We start from the raw sequence: 18,237 nt of genomic DNA, 5'->3' as shown, positions 1-18,237 counted from the left end.
CTATATTGGCATGAAATTTGTACACAGGCTTCAAACAAGCCGAAAAATTCAGGCGCTACTGGGCGTTGGAGTGCTGCTGATCGGGATGTGTGCTGTATGTGTGTCTCTGCTTATGTGCTTAGAGCCGAATGAGGCTGCGTGCTGTCCGAGCGCGTGCGAGAAAGAGCGCAGCGAGGGTGCCTGTAAAAAAGATGCTTTGGAAGGGGTGGTGAACGAGGGATATGTATCTTTGGAGGTGGAAGCAGAGGGGAGCACCGCTCAAGGCGTAGAGAAAGAGCATAGTGAGCATTTTTGCGAAAAGAAAGAGCAGGATGCAGAACAGTTGGGCGCAACACAAAATTGTAATGTGAGCTTGAAGACAGCCACAAAAGAGAAAGAAGAACAGTCGGACGCAGAAAAAATGCCGAGTAACGCGCGCGCGGAGACGGCCTCACAAGAGAGTGCAAGAGATCAGGATATAGCGCAAGAGATGAGCGTGCGCGCGGAGACAGAAAAAAGATGCAACCTGCGCCTGGATGCCGAAGAAAGGCCGATTCCTCCTTTGCGCAAGAAGAAGGCGCATCGCACAGAATCCAACGCAAAGAACGCGAAATTACACGAACAAACAAAAATCATGCATAGGAACAGCACTATTTATTCGGATATGGACAGCTTCAAAAAAACCGCAGATTCTGGCCGGCCAGGCGCAGATATGAAGATCTCCACCGGTTCAGAGACTGTGTTCAACAAAGCTGGGCTTATACTGCTCTTTGCAAAAGCGGCTTTAAAACGTGAGTTAAATCTGGTAAAGCAAGTAATAAAAGACTTGTTTGGGGGTAAACCTCCCAAATAGAGTAAATTCCTTTTCTTTCTTTTTTGGGCGTTGGGAAGGGCCCAGAAGTGCCCCAACTAGCAATCGCTTTGGTGGTGTTGGATGTAATATAAGCTCGCGCTTTATTGACATGCGGTTTGTATAGCTACTTAGAATGGCCCGGTGAAGGCGAAATCTGACTTATATTTGGGCTCTGCTGAGCATGGCAATGTTGATGGGCATACTAGGCGCTTGGTTCGTGCGCCTTCGTGTGTATAGAGAGGCGAACACGTTCATGCGCGGTCAGGGCGCGTGCAATGCAGAGCGCAGAGAGGGTGCCTGCAAAGAAGCTATTTTGAAAGAGATAGACATCAGGGAACACGCGTCTTTGGTGGCGACCATGGAGGAGAACATGGCTTTAAGTGCGAGCATAAAAATGCAAGCAGAGCGCTTGGGTGCAGAGAAGGAGCAGGATGCAGCCTGCTGTGCACCCAAAGCATAGGTGCTCGCAAATGGCCACTATATAGAAGGCCCAGTGAAGGAGCGCTACAAATCGGGCAGCCACGGGCAAATTAAACAATGCCTATTTAAGCAGGTCAAGACAAATAAAGGATAATGTTTTACGCGACTGCCGCCTGGATTCGGGGAAGCTGCGCCCCGCAGGGGGCAGCCCGTCTGCGTCTTCCAAATTCTAAAGCAAATCCTTTTTTCATTTTGGGCTTTGGGCAAGCGCCCGAAGCAGACTGAGAATCCATCATTTGATGGGATTGAATGCAATATAAGCATGCGCACTTTTGCCTAAATGCAGGCTCAAAACACAGTCCGGAAATGTTGGAAATGGAAGGCGCTGCAGAGCGCCGGACTAATAGTAGCCATGGTATGCGCCATAGGCGTGTGTCTGCTTTTTTATAGGATAAAACTCAGAGAAAGCGCCGGGCCTATAGAGCACCCGGTCTTAAAAGAGATTTCGAGCCTTTTGGGCGCGGCCCAGAAGCATGTTTCCTGCTTGCGCGAAGAGCATGCGCATATTTCGGGCCTTTTGGAGGCCGCCCAGATAAAGATTTCGGTCTTCGACGCGTCCTTAAAAAAGGCTGCAAAGTCGAAGGCCATGGAGAGTATGCGCTTGATGAAAAATATAAGACCACGCTACTATTGCAGATGGCCCAGCACTAGAGCTTTAAGAATGTTTAGGAGATGACGTGCGCTTTCGAGAGGATGCCAAGCCCTTGGCGTGCGGATGCGGCTTTTATGCATGCAGCCCAAATACAAAATCCAAGTAAAACTTCTTTCTTTCTTTTTGCTTTATTTGTGTTTTTGGGCAGAGCTGGGCCCCAGGAGCGGCGCGCAGCCGCACACAAGGCGCCCTTTCCCGGAGGCATTGTGGTAAACTTCCCCCTTCCATCAGCAGCCCACGCAGCCATCATTTTGACAGACGCACACATCACACAGATTCTTCCAAGCAGAAAAACCAATATAAGCGCGTGCGCTTTTGCTTGCATGACTTTACCCCAGTATACCGCAAGAGACCAGGCACTTTTTTGCATCGGGCTGCTTCTGCACGCGCTGGATGCAGACGGTGTGTACACGATTGTTTGCAAGAGCAGATGCCCGTGCGACACGCTGCTGCAGGGCGAGCACTTTGAGGAGGCGGAGCCTGAGGGGGCGTGCCTCGAGGAGTCGCTGCGGCGCACGTCTTTGATTTTTGTGGAATTCGGGGACTCCGACGAAGAGTCTGACGAGTACGAGCACATGTATTCCGGAGACACGTACGTGGAGACAGACTCGGAGCAGGACGGGCTCTCTGAGCAGACGCTGCAAAAGGCTCTGCTAGAGGACGCAGGCAAGGGCTGCAGCCTGGACGGGCTCCCCAGCTCGGACGGGCCAAATTAAAGGATTCTGCTTTTTTTTTCCTCTTCTTCTTTCTTTTGCTTGTGTCTGCGCGCAGGAAGGGGCGCGCGCGAGCGTGTGTGCACAAAAAGACACGCCGCTGCGGGCTTTCCATGCAGCGCTTGCTTTTGCTGCTTCACTTTTGTTTTTTCCAATCCTCTCCTCAAGCGCATGCACTTCGAGCACGCCAGCATGATATACTGCTTTAAAGTTGTTCACTAAGAACTAGTTGGATTTATTGAATAATTTCCTACGCACACAGCTGTTTCCAGCATGCAATGGCGCAAGTTGCCCACTAAAGAGCCAAAATTTGTGGCTTTATTCAGAGCTTTGCTAAAAGCGATCATGTTAAAGACCTCCAAGCCAACAACAAGTTGCTGCAGGGGCTGTTCGGGCGCAGAGGCCCACAGCAAATCATGCAGGAATAATGTATCTGGGTTTAAGCCACTTTGATGTTTGTTACTTGAAAGCACCTTCAATAGGTTCCGGAGTTTGGCCCTTCCCTGGAAGCGCCTGTGGCGTGCCGGAAACGGGCCTGTGTGCGCTAGAAGCCGCAGTGCATAGGACATTGCTCAATAAATCAAGCTGGTTTCTATTCGTAGACCTTCTCTGTACCAAGCAGGGCTCCCCTTTTTTGGCTTCTTATGCAGGCGACTGCTTCCGGCCCCCTTGCGCAAGCCCAAACAAGCCATCTAAATGATTGGATTTGGCTCTTATATTAGATCACAGTGTTCTGCAGCGCCATGTATATATTAAAATTGCGGAAGAAAGGCAGATGATAAGAACAGAAAAGCGCAGTAAGGTAAGGAAAATATGGTGGAGCGCAGCAGCCATCGCTGTTGTTCTGGTTTTGGGCTTTTCAGGGTATGTGTTTGCTCCTGTGGTTTTTCAAGAGAGTAGAGAAAGGTGCACAGCCTGCGCTCATGTTTTGGTATGTGCCCGGCGGCAAAGGAGAAGACACCATTCTGCGGCTGCATAGCACCCGGCAGTGTGCGCAGCTCGGGCTCCAATGCAATCTTCTGCGGCATCTAATGAGGTAGAGCGGCGCGAGAAGCCTGGGCGCTGGGGCGGATGTGCACAGGGAAACAATCAATAAATCAAGTAGCTATTTGTCTGTTGTTCTTTGGGGGAGCAGAGGGTCAGGAGCAGAAGAGGGCGAGTGCTTTATCATCCTGCGCCTTGTTGCGGGATGCTGTGTGTTTAGTGCAATTTATGGTTAAAGCCTTGAAGGGGGAAAGAAGAAAAATAAAGTAAACAAAATGTAGTATGCTCTAGAGAGGCTGGAGACAAAAAAACTAGAATGAAGAATTTATTTTTTGGAGTGTTATGCTGGTAGTATAGAAGAGGAGACAGAAGTACATAACTTGGAAAGAAAGAAGGAAAGGACGGTTTATTGCATGGGGCGGGTGCTCCCATCTGGGGGCTCTGTTGTTGAGTGTGTGGGGTTCTTTCTCATTGCGCTATGTACAAACAGGCTTGCTTTTTATTTTTGAAGGCGGGAAAAGAGAGAAGGAGCACACACGCGCAGGAGAAGACAGCAAGAACGGGGCCGGGAGGGCGCATTGGCGCGGGGTGTGCATCCAAAGTGTCAGTGCGAGAGCGTACACATAAATAGGTGCGAGCAAGGGCGCAAAACAAAGAATGGATCAGGAAACGGCACTTGAAAGCGTCATTCTGGCACAGTGCAAACACAAAACGGCAGTGCAGAGCATATAGCCCGAGCAAGGCATGCATTGCCACAAACAGGGCGAGCACTCGCGGGCAGGGCGGGCGGCCTTACCCTCTTTCCTGCCGGCATTCCGTGCTGCGTGGAGAGGGCGTGTGCTTTATTCGGGTTTATTCTCTGCGAAAGTATTACATATATTTCATTTGGATCGGCGCCATCATTTTGATGGTATACAAAAATATATAAGCGCACGCGATTTTGCACGCATGGTTGGACACATGCTTCGAACAAGTCGGAAAAAGCAGGCGCTGTTGTGCATCGGGGTGTTGATAGTTGCGCTATGCGCTGCAGGTGGATGCATTTTTGTGTACAAGCAAATGGGTGAGGGCACGTGCGAAGAAGGTGCTTCGAAAACGTCAGATGAAAAGAAGCAGGCGCCTTTGGGGGCGGATGCAAAGAAGGACCAAAATTCAAAGGCGCCCTTGAAAGAGCCAGAAGCTGGTTCGGATGCGAAGAACAAGCAGGGTGCAGCGCAGGCTGAGGCAGGCCAAGACCAGGCAAAAGCACCCTTGAAAGAGCCAGAAGCTGGTTCGGATGCGAAGAACAAGCAGGATGCAGCGCAGGCTGAGGCAGGTCAAGACCAGGAAAAGGCGCCCTTGAAAGAGCCAGAAGCTGGTTCGGATGCGAAGAACAAGCAGGGTGCAGCGCAGGCTGAGGCAGGCCAAGACCAGGAAAAGGCGCCCGCACACTAGCTAGCAGAAAGCTTGTGCGCTGAAAGGCTGCGGAATGCGGCGCTGCAGGCCAAGAGCGCATAGCAGTTCAATTCTATCAAGAGTGAGTATGCAAGGCTTTTAGAAGAGATGCATGTGCTAGATGGGGATCCCCGTTGGCGCAGAGAATGTGCGCCTGCACAAGAAGAAGGCGCCTTATGAGACCTCGTTTGAAGGCGTAGTGCGGGTGGGTTGCAGAAAACATGTATACGCTTGGCGAGGTTTATTTGGGAGCGAAAGGCTCCAATAAATTCGGGCCCGGGCTTTCCAAGTGTAAGTAAATCTTCTTATTCTTTTTCATTCCTCCATTGATTTTTTTTGTTTGTGTGGGAGGGTGCCTGCGACACGCTACTGCAGGGCGTGCGCAGAGAGGGCGCTGCTGAAGGACCCATGCAAGGACAGGCAGGTAAATTAAAGGGTGCTGTCTTGCTTTATTTTTCCAAGCCACTCGTGCGCACCAGAATGGTATATTGCTTTAAAGCTGTTGCACTAAAGAGCCAAATTCTGTGGCTGCGTTAAAGCGATCCTGCTAGCAGCGCCTCTGGCCGCGGAGCCGGTTAAAGACCTCCAAGCCACCAACAGGCTGCTGCACGGGCTGGCTCGGGCACAGAGAAAGGGGCCCACCGCAAACCATGCAAGAATATTTTTCCTGTGCGAAAACAATTTGATCACACATGGTTGTAATACTGGAAGTGCTAAGTGAAACTGCAGCCTTTATTTGTTAGGTTTGCCTGCCGAAATAGACATTATTTGGTATATCCCTTAATATCTAAGTTGTGTAGCCCCTTAATTTGGGCCCATCCAATGCAATAACCAATATAGGAGTACCTATGCTTTCAGCATACAACACAAAACATGTATGGGCACCTAAATGAACCCCTCCACAAGTCACATCTACTAAAATTTCCCTATAGGACTGAATCGTGTTCCCATATCCCGCGGATAAGAATCTTTTCGAAGACCGCATTTCTTTTAGTATGCTAGCTTCTCGCTTTAACTGCGTATACACTTGCTTACTCAGTATTGTGACGCATGCGCCTGTGTCTATCAGACCAGTCACGTCTGTGGTTCCCATACGGACTAAGATTTACCAAGTCGGCTCTTTCTCTTTCACTTGTTGGACCTTGCCTGCAGAGGACCCCTTTTGTCGATCTTTGTCTTGCGCGTCTCGCGTCTTGGCGTAGCACGTCTCTTGAGAATGGCCTTTTCTCTTGCACTTGGTGCAAACTAATGTTGATCGACTGGATTTGGACTTGTTATTGTTCTTGGACTGTGTCGGCTCCGGCTTCCTTTCCCTAGGAGCGAGTCTTATATACTCCTCCATGGTTTTCCAAAGTTGGTTGAGTACTTCCTTGGGCTGTTGGTTGAACTGCACTGCGTCCCACCTCACCGGATATAGTTCGGGCGACCTCATGATTTCTGCCTGCAGCTCAGTAAAGGAGGTAAGTTCCCTCCCTATGTCTGCGGCGACTCTACCCAACCAAACCTCCCAGTCGGATACCCTTTCGGGTCTCCGTGGGAATTGGTATTTCTTGTATCTCAGTGCCTCTTGGAGACACTCGATAATGTCGGGCTTTACTTCTGTCCATCCTCTTCCTTGGTTTCTTGACTCTTCCGCAAACAGACGTTTACTCAGCACTAATAGTGTTCGCTTCGCCGTCTGCATCATAGGATACTTGGTGCTTGTGATGCCAAGTGCTAGACAGTACGTTCTTACGCTCGGAGGCAGCTTTCGGCCCCGGACCTTCGTACCGAGGATTTGTTCCAGAGTTTCCAGAACTTCCGCTACGGGTCTTCCATAATCGCATTGGACTGCTAAACGATCTATGACATTCTCTAGATATTCCAGCTGGTCATCGTCGCCTGGTGGGAAATCTTCCCCTTCGTCTTCCTCGCTTGTTAGCTCTGGTGGCGATTCCTCGTCTTCGTCATCTGCATTCTTAGCTCTCAATGCACCCTTCGCACTCGCCTTTCTTTCGCCTGCGGAATAAATCTTTGGTAAATTTGCATTCTTTACCCTGTCGTTGTTACTAGTTGTAATACGGGAAGTATTCATGTGAATCATTGTCCTTTATTAATTCTCGACCTGCTTATATAGACATTATTTAATTTGTCTCAAAACGTCCGAATTATATTGGCCTTTCAATTAGGCCTGTCTAAACAATAACAATCACGAGTAACTATGCTTTTAGCATACAACAGTTAGTTTAGAGAGCGCGCCCAAGAAAGCGGCAACTTTATTTTAATGCGTGGAGAAAAGGGCATCCTCGGCCTAGAAAACCCGCAGTTTTTTCGTAGGCCTCTAAATACTTTTTTTGCTGGTGAAAGGCGCACAAACAAGAAAGCATGGGCTATTACTCGGGCTAGGCCGAGGTCTTCGGGTGAAGGTGGGGCAGGCCCGGGCAGTAGATTCAGAGAGAAGCAAAGCGCGGAAGAGGAAACGCCCAGAGAAGAAATTCAAGAGGAGCTGGGCCGCAGGAGCCAGCAAAAACAGAAATGGGTGAAGAAGGAGAAAGGGTTGAAGCGCTGCCGGATTGCCTCCGGATTGGAAAAGTGGAAGCCTTTCTGCTCTGTCCGGGCTGTTTCTGTGCTGCAGCTTCTTTGCCTGAGCAATCCAAGAGAGCAGAGGCGCGCAGCAGCACCCGATTTGGCTGCGGAAGCAGAGGCTGCGCGCAATAGACATGTTAATGTGTTTTGTGATGATCAAAAGACACGATCAATTGATCACAGCAAAACGCATAAATAGAAAGGAATTTTTATTCAGAAATGAGATTGCGTTTTGGAGGATTATTATGCGGACTTCTTGCAGCAGCGCGGATGACAAAATGCATATACATGACGCACAAAGAGATGCTGGAGTGCCAGAACAAGGAGGTGGGCCGCATGGGCGGAGAGTCCGTGTATGTGAACACGCGCTGGGGCGGGCACCCGGTGTGCATAGCACAGATTTGCCGGCTGGGACATGCGTACAAAATGCGGGCGTACTCGTGCAAGGTGAACACAAGCTTCAGTCTGTTGCCGGACAGCAAACCGAACAACTACTTAGACAAGCATATATATACGAGAGAGCCGGAGAAGGACGGGCTGCATTCGAGAGTGGTTGCTCGCAAAGGTGGATACAGCATGAAGTTCCACAGGGCGCTGCTGCAGATGTTTGGGCTGCGGAAATCTAGCGGGCCAGAGTACGACTGCCTGACAGTTGAGTGCGCGCGACCAGGCTCTTTTATTCAGCTCCTCCGGGAGGGCTGCAAGACGCAAAAAGAGGCGCACTATGTGCTGGCAGCGCTGCTGCTCCTGTGCGAGGGCGTCGACGTGCCGATTGAGCTGGCCAAAGACAGAGTGGCTATAAGAAAAAGAAAAGGCAGCAAGGACGTGCTGGTTGATGCCCGCATAGGAGGGGCAGCTTTAGACGGTGTGGAAGGGCGGCTTTCCGAGGCTTGTCAGGTGATAAACTTCTTCAAGCGGTACAGAGATACACACAAGATGCCAAGCAGGTATGAGGGCTTCCAGTCGGGCGACTTTCTGGAGAGCCCGCAGCTCCTTATTCTCACGTACATCGGCGAGTACGTGAACAACGCAGAGGAGCTTATGTCTGTGATGGAGTGTGCGTTCAAGCTTGTGGAAGGCATGGGCCTGGCAGAAAGCTTAAAAGACCCGGACAGCGTGGTCAGCCGGCTGTTTGTGCCTGCGAGCCGTCTGCCCGAGGCCCAGGCGTATCTCGCGCCATTTCTAGAGACGTTTCCTACTTTAACGGCCTTGGAGCATTTAGAAGAGTTTAAGAGCTTTCAAAACGAAGTAAGCATGGCAGTCCAAAAAAAAGATGCCCCGAATGCAGAAGAGGAGTACTTTGACGACCGCGGCACGAACTGCAGGTTTATTATGGACTGCTTTCTCTTGCTGTTTCTTTCGGTTGACTCCGAAAAAAAAGCATACAGCCTGGAGGGCCTTCTGAGCGGGGCCGAGAACACAGAGGAGGTGAAGAAAACCAGGGCGTTTTTGGATGAGCTGCAGGCGTGCATTGAAAAAAAGTGCTCTTCTTTGGGGTTTCCCAATGTCACACAACAGCAGAGGTACAGGGACCTGTGGCTCAAGATGAACACGCAGTTTAAGGAGGCGCTGGGAGATGCCGCGCCGACATTCCTAAACAAGATGCGCGTGCTTGCGCAGATGGCTGGGCGGCCGCAGGTCGTGGTGAACAAGCTGGCAGCACACCAAGCGGCGATGGATGCGGAAGGAAGCACAGAGTTGACCCCTGAGGCAATCGAGAGCGTTCGGGCGCTGCTGTGCTCGATAGCAGTGAACAAGCGCATGGAGGTGACCATTCAGAAGCAATTGGAAGGCTCTGAGCCCAAAGGCTATCTTTTTATAGTAAAGCATGTGAAATTAGGTCCGCGTATCGAGCAAACTCTGGATATGTCGTTCCGTGAAAGCAGCTCCTCGAAGATATCTATTTGGCCGGCATGGTTTAGCACCTCTGGCAAATTGCAGAAGAATCTGGGCGTGGCGCCCGCAGAATACAGGCAGCATAGGCGGTTCTCAAGCTTTGTGCTTGCAGAGTGCATGCACCAGATGGCGACAGGGGCAGCCGCACGGAGCCTTTCAGACACAGCAACCAAAGAGCTGTGGGTGGCCGCTGGAAAGGCTGTTGAGCAAAGTGCGGACAGGCCGAATAGGGTGCTTTTGGCGCTGCCGGTTGCGGGCAAGAACATCAGAAAAGAGCTTGTCTCTGCGCTTGTACTGTATGCCGAGCAGAACAAGATTGCGCTGACTCCAAAACACCCAATAAGCCGGCTGGTTGCAAACGTGATAGGGGGCATTGCTTTTGTTAGTGAGGATGCATGGCATGGTGGGACCTTGGGGGTGCTTGTAGTCACCGGGACTCTGCATAAAATGTGTCCAAGGGTGCAGCTGTCTGAAAAGCTGCATCGGAAGATTTGGTGTTCGCAGAAATTTATCGACTATAACGGGCCGTATCCCGCTGAAGAGGCGGATAGGATTACACACAAAAGCATAATGCAGTATTTCCGGGGATACGCTGTGATGGCAGGTGAGCCGCTGTACATGTGCAAGGTTCTGAAAGTGGCTGCTGAAGGGATCTATTGCATATTGTTTTATGCGGCCGATCCGTGCGAAGCGCTAGAAGAGATCTACGTGCTTTTGCGGGCAGAGCACACGGGGGAGGATTTGCAGAGGGCTGAGGGTCTGATTGCGCAGCTGCAGCAGTCCTGGAAGGAATACTTCCAGAATAAGAAGGGGCTGTCGCAAATGCAGTGTGAGACTTCCGCCAGAAGCATGTTGAGTCAGAAATGAGTAGGCCGGGAAATGCTCTAACGCAAAGAGCGCTCTTTTCTGCGGTCACTCTGCAGAAGCACTCACTATCTAAAATATGACGGTGTGCAGCCAATAAACATAATTCGTTAGACACATCTTTCAGCGTGCAGCGCGGGGAAGAGCCGGGGCTTTTCAAAGCTTTGGCTGCTTTGCGTGTTTTCTGTGCGTCTCGCCCATTTTCGGCAAATTCTTTTTGTGCTTTTTCTGCCTAGCGCCAAGTGCAGACAAAACTCTGTATTTACTGGGCTCTTTTGTGGATCTCTTCTGTGTGCCCGGCAGCGTGCCTTGGCACACGCTTTCGTGCCCGAGCTGCAAAACCTCCCCTGCTGTTTGGCGGCTGGCTGAAGAACTTTTATTTTCCTTCTTGCAAGCCTTTGGAAGGAAACACGTGGAGGTGCGTTTCGTTTCCTTTTGTGCGCTATGTCTGCAAGCCCCGAAAAGACCGTGAGTTCCGCCGGGCACTGGAGGCGGGTGTGCACAGGGAAACAATCAATAAACCAAGTGGCTATATTTGTCTGTTGTTTTTTGGAGAAGCAGAAGGTCAGGAGCAGGAGAGGGCAAGCGCCTTATCAGCCCGCGCCTTGTTGCGGAATGCTGTGTGTTTAGTGCAGTTTATGGTTAAAGCCTTGAAGGGGAAAAGAAAGAAAAATAAAGCAAACAAAATATAGTGTGTTCTGGAGAGGTTGGAGAGAAAAAAACTAGAATGAAGAATTTATTTTTTGGGTGTTATGGTGGTGTAGTATAGTAGAAAAGACAGAAAGGCAGAAGTAGAGAGATGAAGCGAGAGAAGGCAGGAAAGGAGGGTTTGGCGCAGGAAGGCGTGCTCTCTCAGTTGGCGGCGTTGCAGAGTGTAGGAGGGTTGCTGGTGCGCGTGCGGAGGCATTCTTTCTCTCTATGCTATGTAGGGAGGCAGAGAGTGAGTCATATTTTTTATTTTTGAGGGCGGGGAAAGAGGGAAGGAGCACACACTCGCAGGAGAAGACAGTCAGAGTGGGGCCGGGTAGAGGCTAAGAACATGAAGAGCACAGAGAAGCTCGATTTTGCCAAGAGAAAGCATGCAAGGCTTGTGAACGACTTGCAAGGGCATATTGAGAGCCTGCGTGCTGCAGTGGGAGACCAGGAAAAGCTTTTGGCAGAGCTGAAAGAGGTAGAAGCGCGCTTGGAGCTAGAAAAAGCACAGTCTGCGCCTGGAGAAAAGCAAGGAAGGGGTCTTTGTTGGCGCAGAGAGCGAGGGTCTGCACAGGAAGGGGACGCCTTATACGAATCCCAAATAAAGGCGTGGTGCGGGCTTGGCGCAGGAAACGTGTGCAGAGTTGGCAAGGCTTGCTTGGGGCGAAAGGCTCCAAGGAAAGGCAGGGGTTGGCCTTCCAAGTGCAAGTAAACTTCTTTTCTTTCCATTGTTCACACATTCTTTTGTTGTTCGGGGAGATGCCTGGGACACGCTGCTGCAGGGTGCGTACAGAGGAGGCTCTGCTGGAGGGGGCGGGCAAGTTAAAGGGCGCTACTTTGCTTTGTTTTTCCAAGCCGCACGCGCACCAGCATGGCATGCTGCTTTAAATTAGTGCAGTAGAGCGACAGTCTGTGGCTGTGTTCGGAGTTCTGCGGGGGCTTATACGCAGATTCAACAGAAAGCTGGAGCTGGATGGGCGCAGAGTAGAGGCCCGCCGCAAACCATGCAGGAATATTTTCCTGTGCGAAAACAATTTGATCGTTCAATGAAAGCATAAATCAAAAAGTATCTTGCGCTTAGACATAAAACTTGTGTAAATTGCATAAAAACAATTTTTCATGCCAAAAGCACATATTAAGTTGCAGGTTGGGCTTATATGGGCGCTGGTTGCCGCGCTGAGGCACGCAGGGTGCGTGCATTTTACGAATGAGGATGTAATGGGCTGTATGAGGACGGTTGTGGGCTGCGTGCGTGGGGAAGACGTGCTTATCAGCCCGTGGTGGGCGGGGCACCCGCTGTGCATAGCGAAGCTAGGGTGGCTGGGGTACGTGTACAACATGCGGGCGTACTCGTGCGGGCTGAACACAAGCTTCAGCCTGGTGCGAAGGAAAGTACCAAAAAGCTACGGAAAAGAGGTTTACAAGCATACGAGAGAGCCGGAGAAGGACAGGGCGCGCCTTCCCGACAGCATTGCAAGCACAGTGGTGTTTGCAGGAGACGGAGAGTACAGTGTGGCGTTCCACCGCGCGCTGGTGCATATGTTTGGCCTGCAGAAAGACAGCGGATCAACATACGATCGCCTGACAGTTGAGACAGGGCGACCATGTTCTTTCACGCAGTTTCTCCGGGAGAGCTGCAGAACAAAAAAAGAGGCGCACTACGTGCTGGCTGCGCTGGTTCTGCTGAGCGAGGGCGTGGACGTGCCGATTGAGACCGCTGGGAACAAAGTAATTCTAAAAAAAAGAAAAGACAGCGAGGAGGCACTGGTGGACGCGCATATAAGCGTGCCAGCTGTGGAGAGTGGAGAAAGTCCGCCGTCCGAGACGTGGCAGGTAGTGAACTTCTTCAAGCGGTACAGAGGCACACACATGCTGCCAAGCACGTACGAAGAGTTTAAAACGGGCGAGTTTCTGGAGAGCCCGCAGCTCCTGATTCTCACGTACATAGGCGAGTACGTAGGCAATGCGGAGGAGCTTATGTCTGTGATGGAGTGCATATTCAAGCTTGTGGAGGGTGTGGGCCTGGCAGAAAGTGTGGGAGATCCCGGCAGCGTGGTCGGGCGGATCTTTGTGCGTGCAGAGCAGCTTCCGAAAGCAGGGGCGTATCTGGGCCCGTTTTTGGGCGCGCAGAAAAAAATGGAGAGGATGCGGATCTTCGGAGAGTTTGTGCATGTGCAGAAGCATCTAAACTCTCCGAGCTATTGTGAACGGGTTACTGATGAGTCTGATTCGGGTGAGCCCAGCAGAGAAGACCCGCTCAGCCCTGAAATATGCCCCGAGTACAGCGGGCTTAAAGAAGCAGACAGCTCAGACGATTCAGACATGCTGCAGAGCACTATAAGTGGCCCAGCTAATCTTGAATCGCGCTCCAGATACATTTGCCCGGAGCGTGCATTGTGTTTGCTTCTTCTGTGCCTGGCGTACGACCCCGAGGAGATGGAGTACGACCTTCAAGGCCTGCTGGAGCGCATTAAGCAGACAGCGGAGTCGGCTGAGGTTAGAGCGGCAATTCTAGCGCTGCAGGCCCATGCAGAAGAGCGCACATTTTTCGGGGCATTTAGCTCACTCGACTGGACAGAGACAGACTATTATTCTAAACTTGACATAGTTGAGCAACTTGTGGATATTTGGAAGAAAGGGAATCTGCGCATTCTAGACTTGATGCGCGAGTTTGCCACGAAAACCGGGCAGCCGCAAAACGTGGTGGATTGCTTGGTGTCGCTTTCGGGGAGCCAACCGAAAGTGCATGGAAACATCTTGGATGCCGAGGCGCTGGAGCGCATCAGTGCGGTTGTGCGCTCGCTGGCTGTGCATAGGCAGGCGCAGATAGAGATCGTGGGAGATCTAGACAAGTTGAACTGCTGTCGCTATGCGGTTAGAGTAAAGCACCCGCACAAGGACAAAAGGCGCCAACAGACCTTTGAGATGGTTGCCTGCGAGTGGTATGTAAAGAGCTATATGCAGCTGCCAGACCCATTTCTTTCCGGCGACGTGCTGAAAAATATGCACAGTCTGGCTGCGCAGTACAGACAGGACATGCTTTTTTCCAGCTTTGTGTTTGCGGAGTGCGTCGACCGGATGGTGCTGAGGTGCAACCAGCGCCGGGATCTCGACATAGAAAAGGAAATACTGTGGAGGGCGGCAAGGAAAACCGCCAAGCGCAGCGCGGAGAGGCCGAACCGGGCGCTGTTGGGGCTGCCGATTGTGGGCGTAAAATTGAGAGAAGAGCTTTCTGCGAAGATTGTTCTGTTTGCGCACCGGTACGGCGTGGCGCTATCTGCCTCGCATCCAATCGCGCGCCTGGTCGCAAACGTGATAGGGAGCGCGGGGCTTGAAGAAGAATACACGCGTGAAGGTATTTTGAAGGTGCCATTGTTTGTTGGCATTATAGAGGAACTGTGCCCAAGCGCGCGCCCGCCCAAGGGCTGCACTGCAGCGCCCTTTGAATACTATAGAAGAACTGCGTATCGGGACGTGTATGCCAAAAAAAAGTGCATGTTTTTCACAGGAAGGGTTGCCATGGAGCACATCCGAATGTGTGCTGCGTATACGGGGAGGCCTTTGTTCAACTGCACGTTGCTAAAAGGCTACAGGTGCCGAGAGAACGTATCATGCTTCCTGGCTGCAGAAAGGCCCGGGGAAACCCTAGAAGAAATCATCACGCTTGTCCGGGCCGAGCATACAGGGAGGGCGCTGGCGGAGGCCAATGCGCTGGTTAGAAAGTTGCTTTTTACTTGGCTTTTTGCGGCACTTTCCTCCAGCGAGGCAGCGGTGCATTGCGAGCTCATTGTGTGGGTGTGCCAGGAGCTAGGCCGGGAGGGCTTTTTCCGCGGCTGCAAAGAAGAAGTATCGGACTTCAACTTTAAAGCGGTCAGTAAAGCGCTGGCGCCCTTGGAGGACGCGCGCATGCAAAGGGCTCTTGCGAGCATTGGGTGGGCGAAGCTTGACATGCTGAAGAGAGCATTGTGCGAGCGGCGGGAGCTTTGCTTGAGATTTCGGATGTAGGCAGAAGATAAAAACTGCACAGGCAAAGACTGGTTTTTGGAGAGAGAATTGCAGGCCGTCGCGGGCGCAGCGCGGAGAGTGTGCGCTTTGGCGTGGCAGCGCGTATGCAGTCTTGCTGCAGGGAAAATAAAGAAAGAAAAAGCAGTGTGTTTGTGCGGGCTGGGGGGAAAAAAGTAGAGTGGAGAATTTGTTTTTGGAGTGTATAGCAGTGTATTATGGTAGAGAAACGACAGAAAGGCATGTTTTAGAGGGGCGAAACGAGAGAGCAGGCAATCATAAGAGGGCGTGGGTTCATGTTTGGGGGCTCTGTTGAGTATGATGGCTTTCTTTCTCTTTACTGCATGCAGGGCGGCAGAGAGGCAGGCTTGTTTTTATTGTTGCGGGCAGGCAAAGGGAGAAGAAGCACACCTGCGCAGTGCAGCAGGCGCTGAACGGCCTGAGAGGAGGGCAGAGAGCGTGCGGGCACCGCAGGTGCAGATGGGTCTGTTGGTATGCGGGCTGGCGTGGGATGTGCAAAGAATTCGAGCATTGGAGGAAAGAGGCGGAGAAGGCAGGGTGGATGTGGAGATGGAAACTTGGCGGGGTCGGGCCCTTTGCGTGGGGGCGTGCTCTTCTCTGCGCGCAGCGCACTGGCAGCATTTTTATGTACAGCCATCACTTTGATGTATTTGCATCCAATATAAGCGCGTGGAATTTTGCGGGGATGGTTGGACATATGTTTCGAACAAGAGAAAAAACGCAGGCGCTGGTGTGTGCTGGGGTGCTATTGGTGCTGATATGCAGTGCAGGCGGGAGCGTGTTTGTGTGCCAGGAGGCAGACAAGGACGGGTGCAGGGAGGATTCGGGTTTAGAGGCTGGGCTCAAAAGGCAGGCGGAGCGGGAGGGGGTGCTACAAGAGCGAGAAGAAGAGTTTGGAGCAGAAAGAAGAGAGAATGCAGAGCGGGCGGAGAAAATTCAGGAGGAAAATGCGCGTTTGAATTCGGTGCTAGTGGAGTATAAAGAAAAGTTGAGCAAAGCGGAGGAGCGCATTGCGGAGCTGGAGGCGGAGGCAAAGCAGAGGGTAGAGCATCCGGAGAATTCCACAAAGGAGTATACAGGTCTTTTGAGCACTGTGGAAGCCCAAAGGAAGCAGCTGCAAGCGGCGGGGAAGGATTCGGGAAGGTCTTCGAGCGAGCCAGAACATCAGGATGTATACTGGGAGAGCCCATATTTTGAGCGTCTTAGCATTAGAACTAGTTCGATTTTGTCATAAATTCGGGGTAAGCTTGCGCATGTGCCAAATGCTAGTTCCAGTAAAGATTTATTAACCTTTGGAGAACCCCGACTGTCGATTATCGATTGACTTGATATTATGTTCTTCTTATTTTTCTGCATCTGGAATTAAATTTGCTCGCGTATTTACGCTTTGAGCGATCGCTAGTGATTTCAGGTTATTCGCATCCATATCATAAAAAGTCGATCATGATCTTGGTCGTCTCCGATAGTGTGGGAATTCACTACATTCACCCCCTACTAGGAAAGAGGAAGTGACGTTATGGTGCTCGGACCTGGTGCAGGTTCGTTTGCACCAGCTTGTTACCTTGGCGGTATGTCAGGATCCCTTTGGTCAGATCACAATCGTGAATAAGGAAAGGTCCTCGCCATTGGACACTTAATTTTCCTTGCGGATTCGGTACCTTATGGTACACAGGATTTCCTGGACTCAGTTTCACTAACTGGTCAGGCCTTAAGATTGAATTTTCCAAATGCAATGACTTGGCATTACGCTGCTTAATTTTGTTCATCACCTCATGGTGTGGTGTGATCTGTTGGTCCTTATCGATAGGATGGGAGTTATACACCAGCTCGTATGGGGTGCACCTCAGTCCTTTGTGGTAGGTGTAATTCAATCTGAGCATAGCGCGTCGCGCTGCTTCTCTCTGAGTGAGTTCTTGGTTTACTGCTAGAACAAAGGTAATTTCCTTGTTCAGGCGTTCCGATATTCCGTTTCCAGTTGGATTAAACGGAGTTGTCTTGATGGAGTTAATTTCGTGCTGCTGTAGGAATGTCTGCGTGATGGTCGAGACGTATTGCCGTCCTTGATCGTGTAGGATGGCCTTGGGAACTCCGTGTTCCTCTATCCATTCACGTAGGGCTTGAACAACTGTTCGCGACGAAATCTTTCGTATGACTTTTAGTTTGGTCCATCTGATCCAGCGGTCGGTGATAGAAATTACAAAGAGTTTCTTGCTCTCCTCCCTCCGTTTGTTGAGATAGGTATTGTACGGTCCCACGATATCCGTGCATATGTGTTCGAATGGCTCTGTAGTGGCCAATACCCCTAGTGGTTTGCCTTTACTCGTGGTAGGCTGTTTCTTATATCGTTGGCATTCGTTGCAGGCTTTTTGTACTTTCTTGAGTACTTCTTTCAGGTTTGGGACTTTTATCCAATCCTTAATCGTGTAATAGGTTTTCTCAATACCTGGATGTTCCAGGTGGTGATGCAGCTGTGCTAGCTGGTCCATTGGATCTTCTATCTATGCCATCGTCTTCATGACTTTGGCGTGTGCTGCATGTATTTTGTCACTTTCGGACATTTTGGGCTGGATAATCTTCATTTGTTGCTCGGGTAAGAGTTGCATCACGTACAGTTTGTTTTCTGCTCGTGACAAGTAGTCCGCTAATAAATTCTGCTTGCCGGGTACATAATGTAAATTTACATCATATTCCATCAGTTCCATCTTCCAGCGCTCTGCTCGAGACGTGTTAAAGTCTCTGAAGGCTAGTAGGTTCTTATGGTCCGTAAATACTTTCACCGGACGTCCTAGTACAAATGCCTTAAAATGTCTTAACGCACACAGTACCGCGAACAGTTCCTGCTCTTCAGTAGTATAACGAGTTTCCGCCGGTAACAGTTTCTTGCTGTATATTCCGATTATCTTATGCTCTTGCGTGAGCACAGCTCCAATGCCTGTATTACAAGCATCCGTAAATAACGTGTATCCTTCATTTGGGTTCGGATTTGCTAATACGATTTGTCTTTCAATTTGCTGATAGATGTGTTGTCTGGTCTTTTCATCCTCGGTTGTCCATTCGATGGGTGCTCGTTTGCTTGTAGAGCGATCTTTCCCTTGCAGCTT

The 18,237-nt window shown here is 50.8% G+C and overlaps 11 protein-coding genes across 11 annotated transcripts; 7 read left to right on the top strand and 4 right to left on the bottom strand.

Annotated features, from left to right (window-relative positions):
* Nucleotides 1-10: 10 nt before the first annotated feature.
* NEMAJ01_1175 (uncharacterized protein) lies at nt 11-832 on the top strand (the record flags this gene model as incomplete). The annotated part of the gene is made up of 1 exon (XM_047915013.1): nt 11-832. One exon carries the CDS (start codon nt 11-13, stop codon nt 830-832), a length of 822 nt encoding a protein of 273 aa, XP_047770970.1.
* Nucleotides 833-1,592: 760 nt separating this feature from the next.
* NEMAJ01_1174 (uncharacterized protein) lies at nt 1,593-1,988 on the top strand (the record flags this gene model as incomplete). Its single annotated transcript, XM_047915012.1, has 1 exon — nt 1,593-1,988. One exon carries the CDS (start codon nt 1,593-1,595, stop codon nt 1,986-1,988), a length of 396 nt encoding a protein of 131 aa, XP_047770969.1.
* A 299-nt stretch (nt 1,989-2,287) lies between these two features.
* NEMAJ01_1173 (uncharacterized protein) lies at nt 2,288-2,680 on the top strand (the record flags this gene model as incomplete). Its single annotated transcript, XM_047915011.1, has 1 exon — nt 2,288-2,680. One exon carries the CDS (start codon nt 2,288-2,290, stop codon nt 2,678-2,680), a length of 393 nt encoding a protein of 130 aa, XP_047770968.1.
* A 1,929-nt stretch (nt 2,681-4,609) lies between these two features.
* On the top strand, nt 4,610-5,095 carry NEMAJ01_1172 (uncharacterized protein; the record flags this gene model as incomplete). The annotated part of the gene is made up of 1 exon (XM_047915010.1): nt 4,610-5,095. One exon carries the CDS (start codon nt 4,610-4,612, stop codon nt 5,093-5,095), a length of 486 nt encoding a protein of 161 aa, XP_047770967.1.
* Nucleotides 5,096-6,200: 1,105 nt separating this feature from the next.
* NEMAJ01_1171 (uncharacterized protein) lies at nt 6,201-7,169 on the bottom strand (the record flags this gene model as incomplete). Its single annotated transcript, XM_047915009.1, has 1 exon — nt 6,201-7,169. One exon carries the CDS (start codon nt 7,167-7,169, stop codon nt 6,201-6,203), a length of 969 nt encoding a protein of 322 aa, XP_047770966.1.
* A 710-nt stretch (nt 7,170-7,879) lies between these two features.
* On the top strand, nt 7,880-10,423 carry NEMAJ01_1170 (uncharacterized protein; the record flags this gene model as incomplete). The annotated part of the gene is made up of 1 exon (XM_047915008.1): nt 7,880-10,423. The coding sequence occupies one exon, from the start codon at nt 7,880-7,882 to the stop codon at nt 10,421-10,423; it is 2,544 nt and encodes an 847-aa protein (XP_047770965.1).
* A 1,028-nt stretch (nt 10,424-11,451) lies between these two features.
* On the bottom strand, nt 11,452-11,991 carry NEMAJ01_1169 (uncharacterized protein; the record flags this gene model as incomplete). The annotated part of the gene is made up of 1 exon (XM_047915007.1): nt 11,452-11,991. The coding sequence occupies one exon, from the start codon at nt 11,989-11,991 to the stop codon at nt 11,452-11,454; it is 540 nt and encodes a 179-aa protein (XP_047770964.1).
* Nucleotides 11,992-12,232: 241 nt separating this feature from the next.
* NEMAJ01_1168 (uncharacterized protein) lies at nt 12,233-15,118 on the top strand (the record flags this gene model as incomplete). The annotated part of the gene is made up of 1 exon (XM_047915006.1): nt 12,233-15,118. One exon carries the CDS (start codon nt 12,233-12,235, stop codon nt 15,116-15,118), a length of 2,886 nt encoding a protein of 961 aa, XP_047770963.1.
* Nucleotides 15,119-15,821: 703 nt separating this feature from the next.
* On the top strand, nt 15,822-16,370 carry NEMAJ01_1167 (uncharacterized protein; the record flags this gene model as incomplete). Its single annotated transcript, XM_047915005.1, has 1 exon — nt 15,822-16,370. The coding sequence occupies one exon, from the start codon at nt 15,822-15,824 to the stop codon at nt 16,368-16,370; it is 549 nt and encodes a 182-aa protein (XP_047770962.1).
* A 280-nt stretch (nt 16,371-16,650) lies between these two features.
* On the bottom strand, nt 16,651-17,622 carry NEMAJ01_1166 (uncharacterized protein; the record flags this gene model as incomplete). Its single annotated transcript, XM_047915004.1, has 1 exon — nt 16,651-17,622. One exon carries the CDS (start codon nt 17,620-17,622, stop codon nt 16,651-16,653), a length of 972 nt encoding a protein of 323 aa, XP_047770961.1.
* A 12-nt stretch (nt 17,623-17,634) lies between these two features.
* Nucleotides 17,635-18,237, bottom strand: NEMAJ01_1165 (uncharacterized protein; the record flags this gene model as incomplete). The annotated part of the gene is made up of 1 exon (XM_047915003.1): nt 17,635-18,237. A coding segment is annotated over one exon (603 nt), but the record flags the coding sequence as incomplete, so codon positions are not given.

This window comes from Nematocida major (genome assembly GCF_021653875.1).
Source record: "Nematocida major strain JUm2507 chromosome Unknown 2415, whole genome shotgun sequence".
Classification (NCBI taxonomy): Eukaryota; Fungi; Microsporidia; genus Nematocida; species Nematocida major.
Note: the sequence above shows the minus strand (reverse complement) of the source record. Positions and strands in the feature narration are given on the sequence as shown.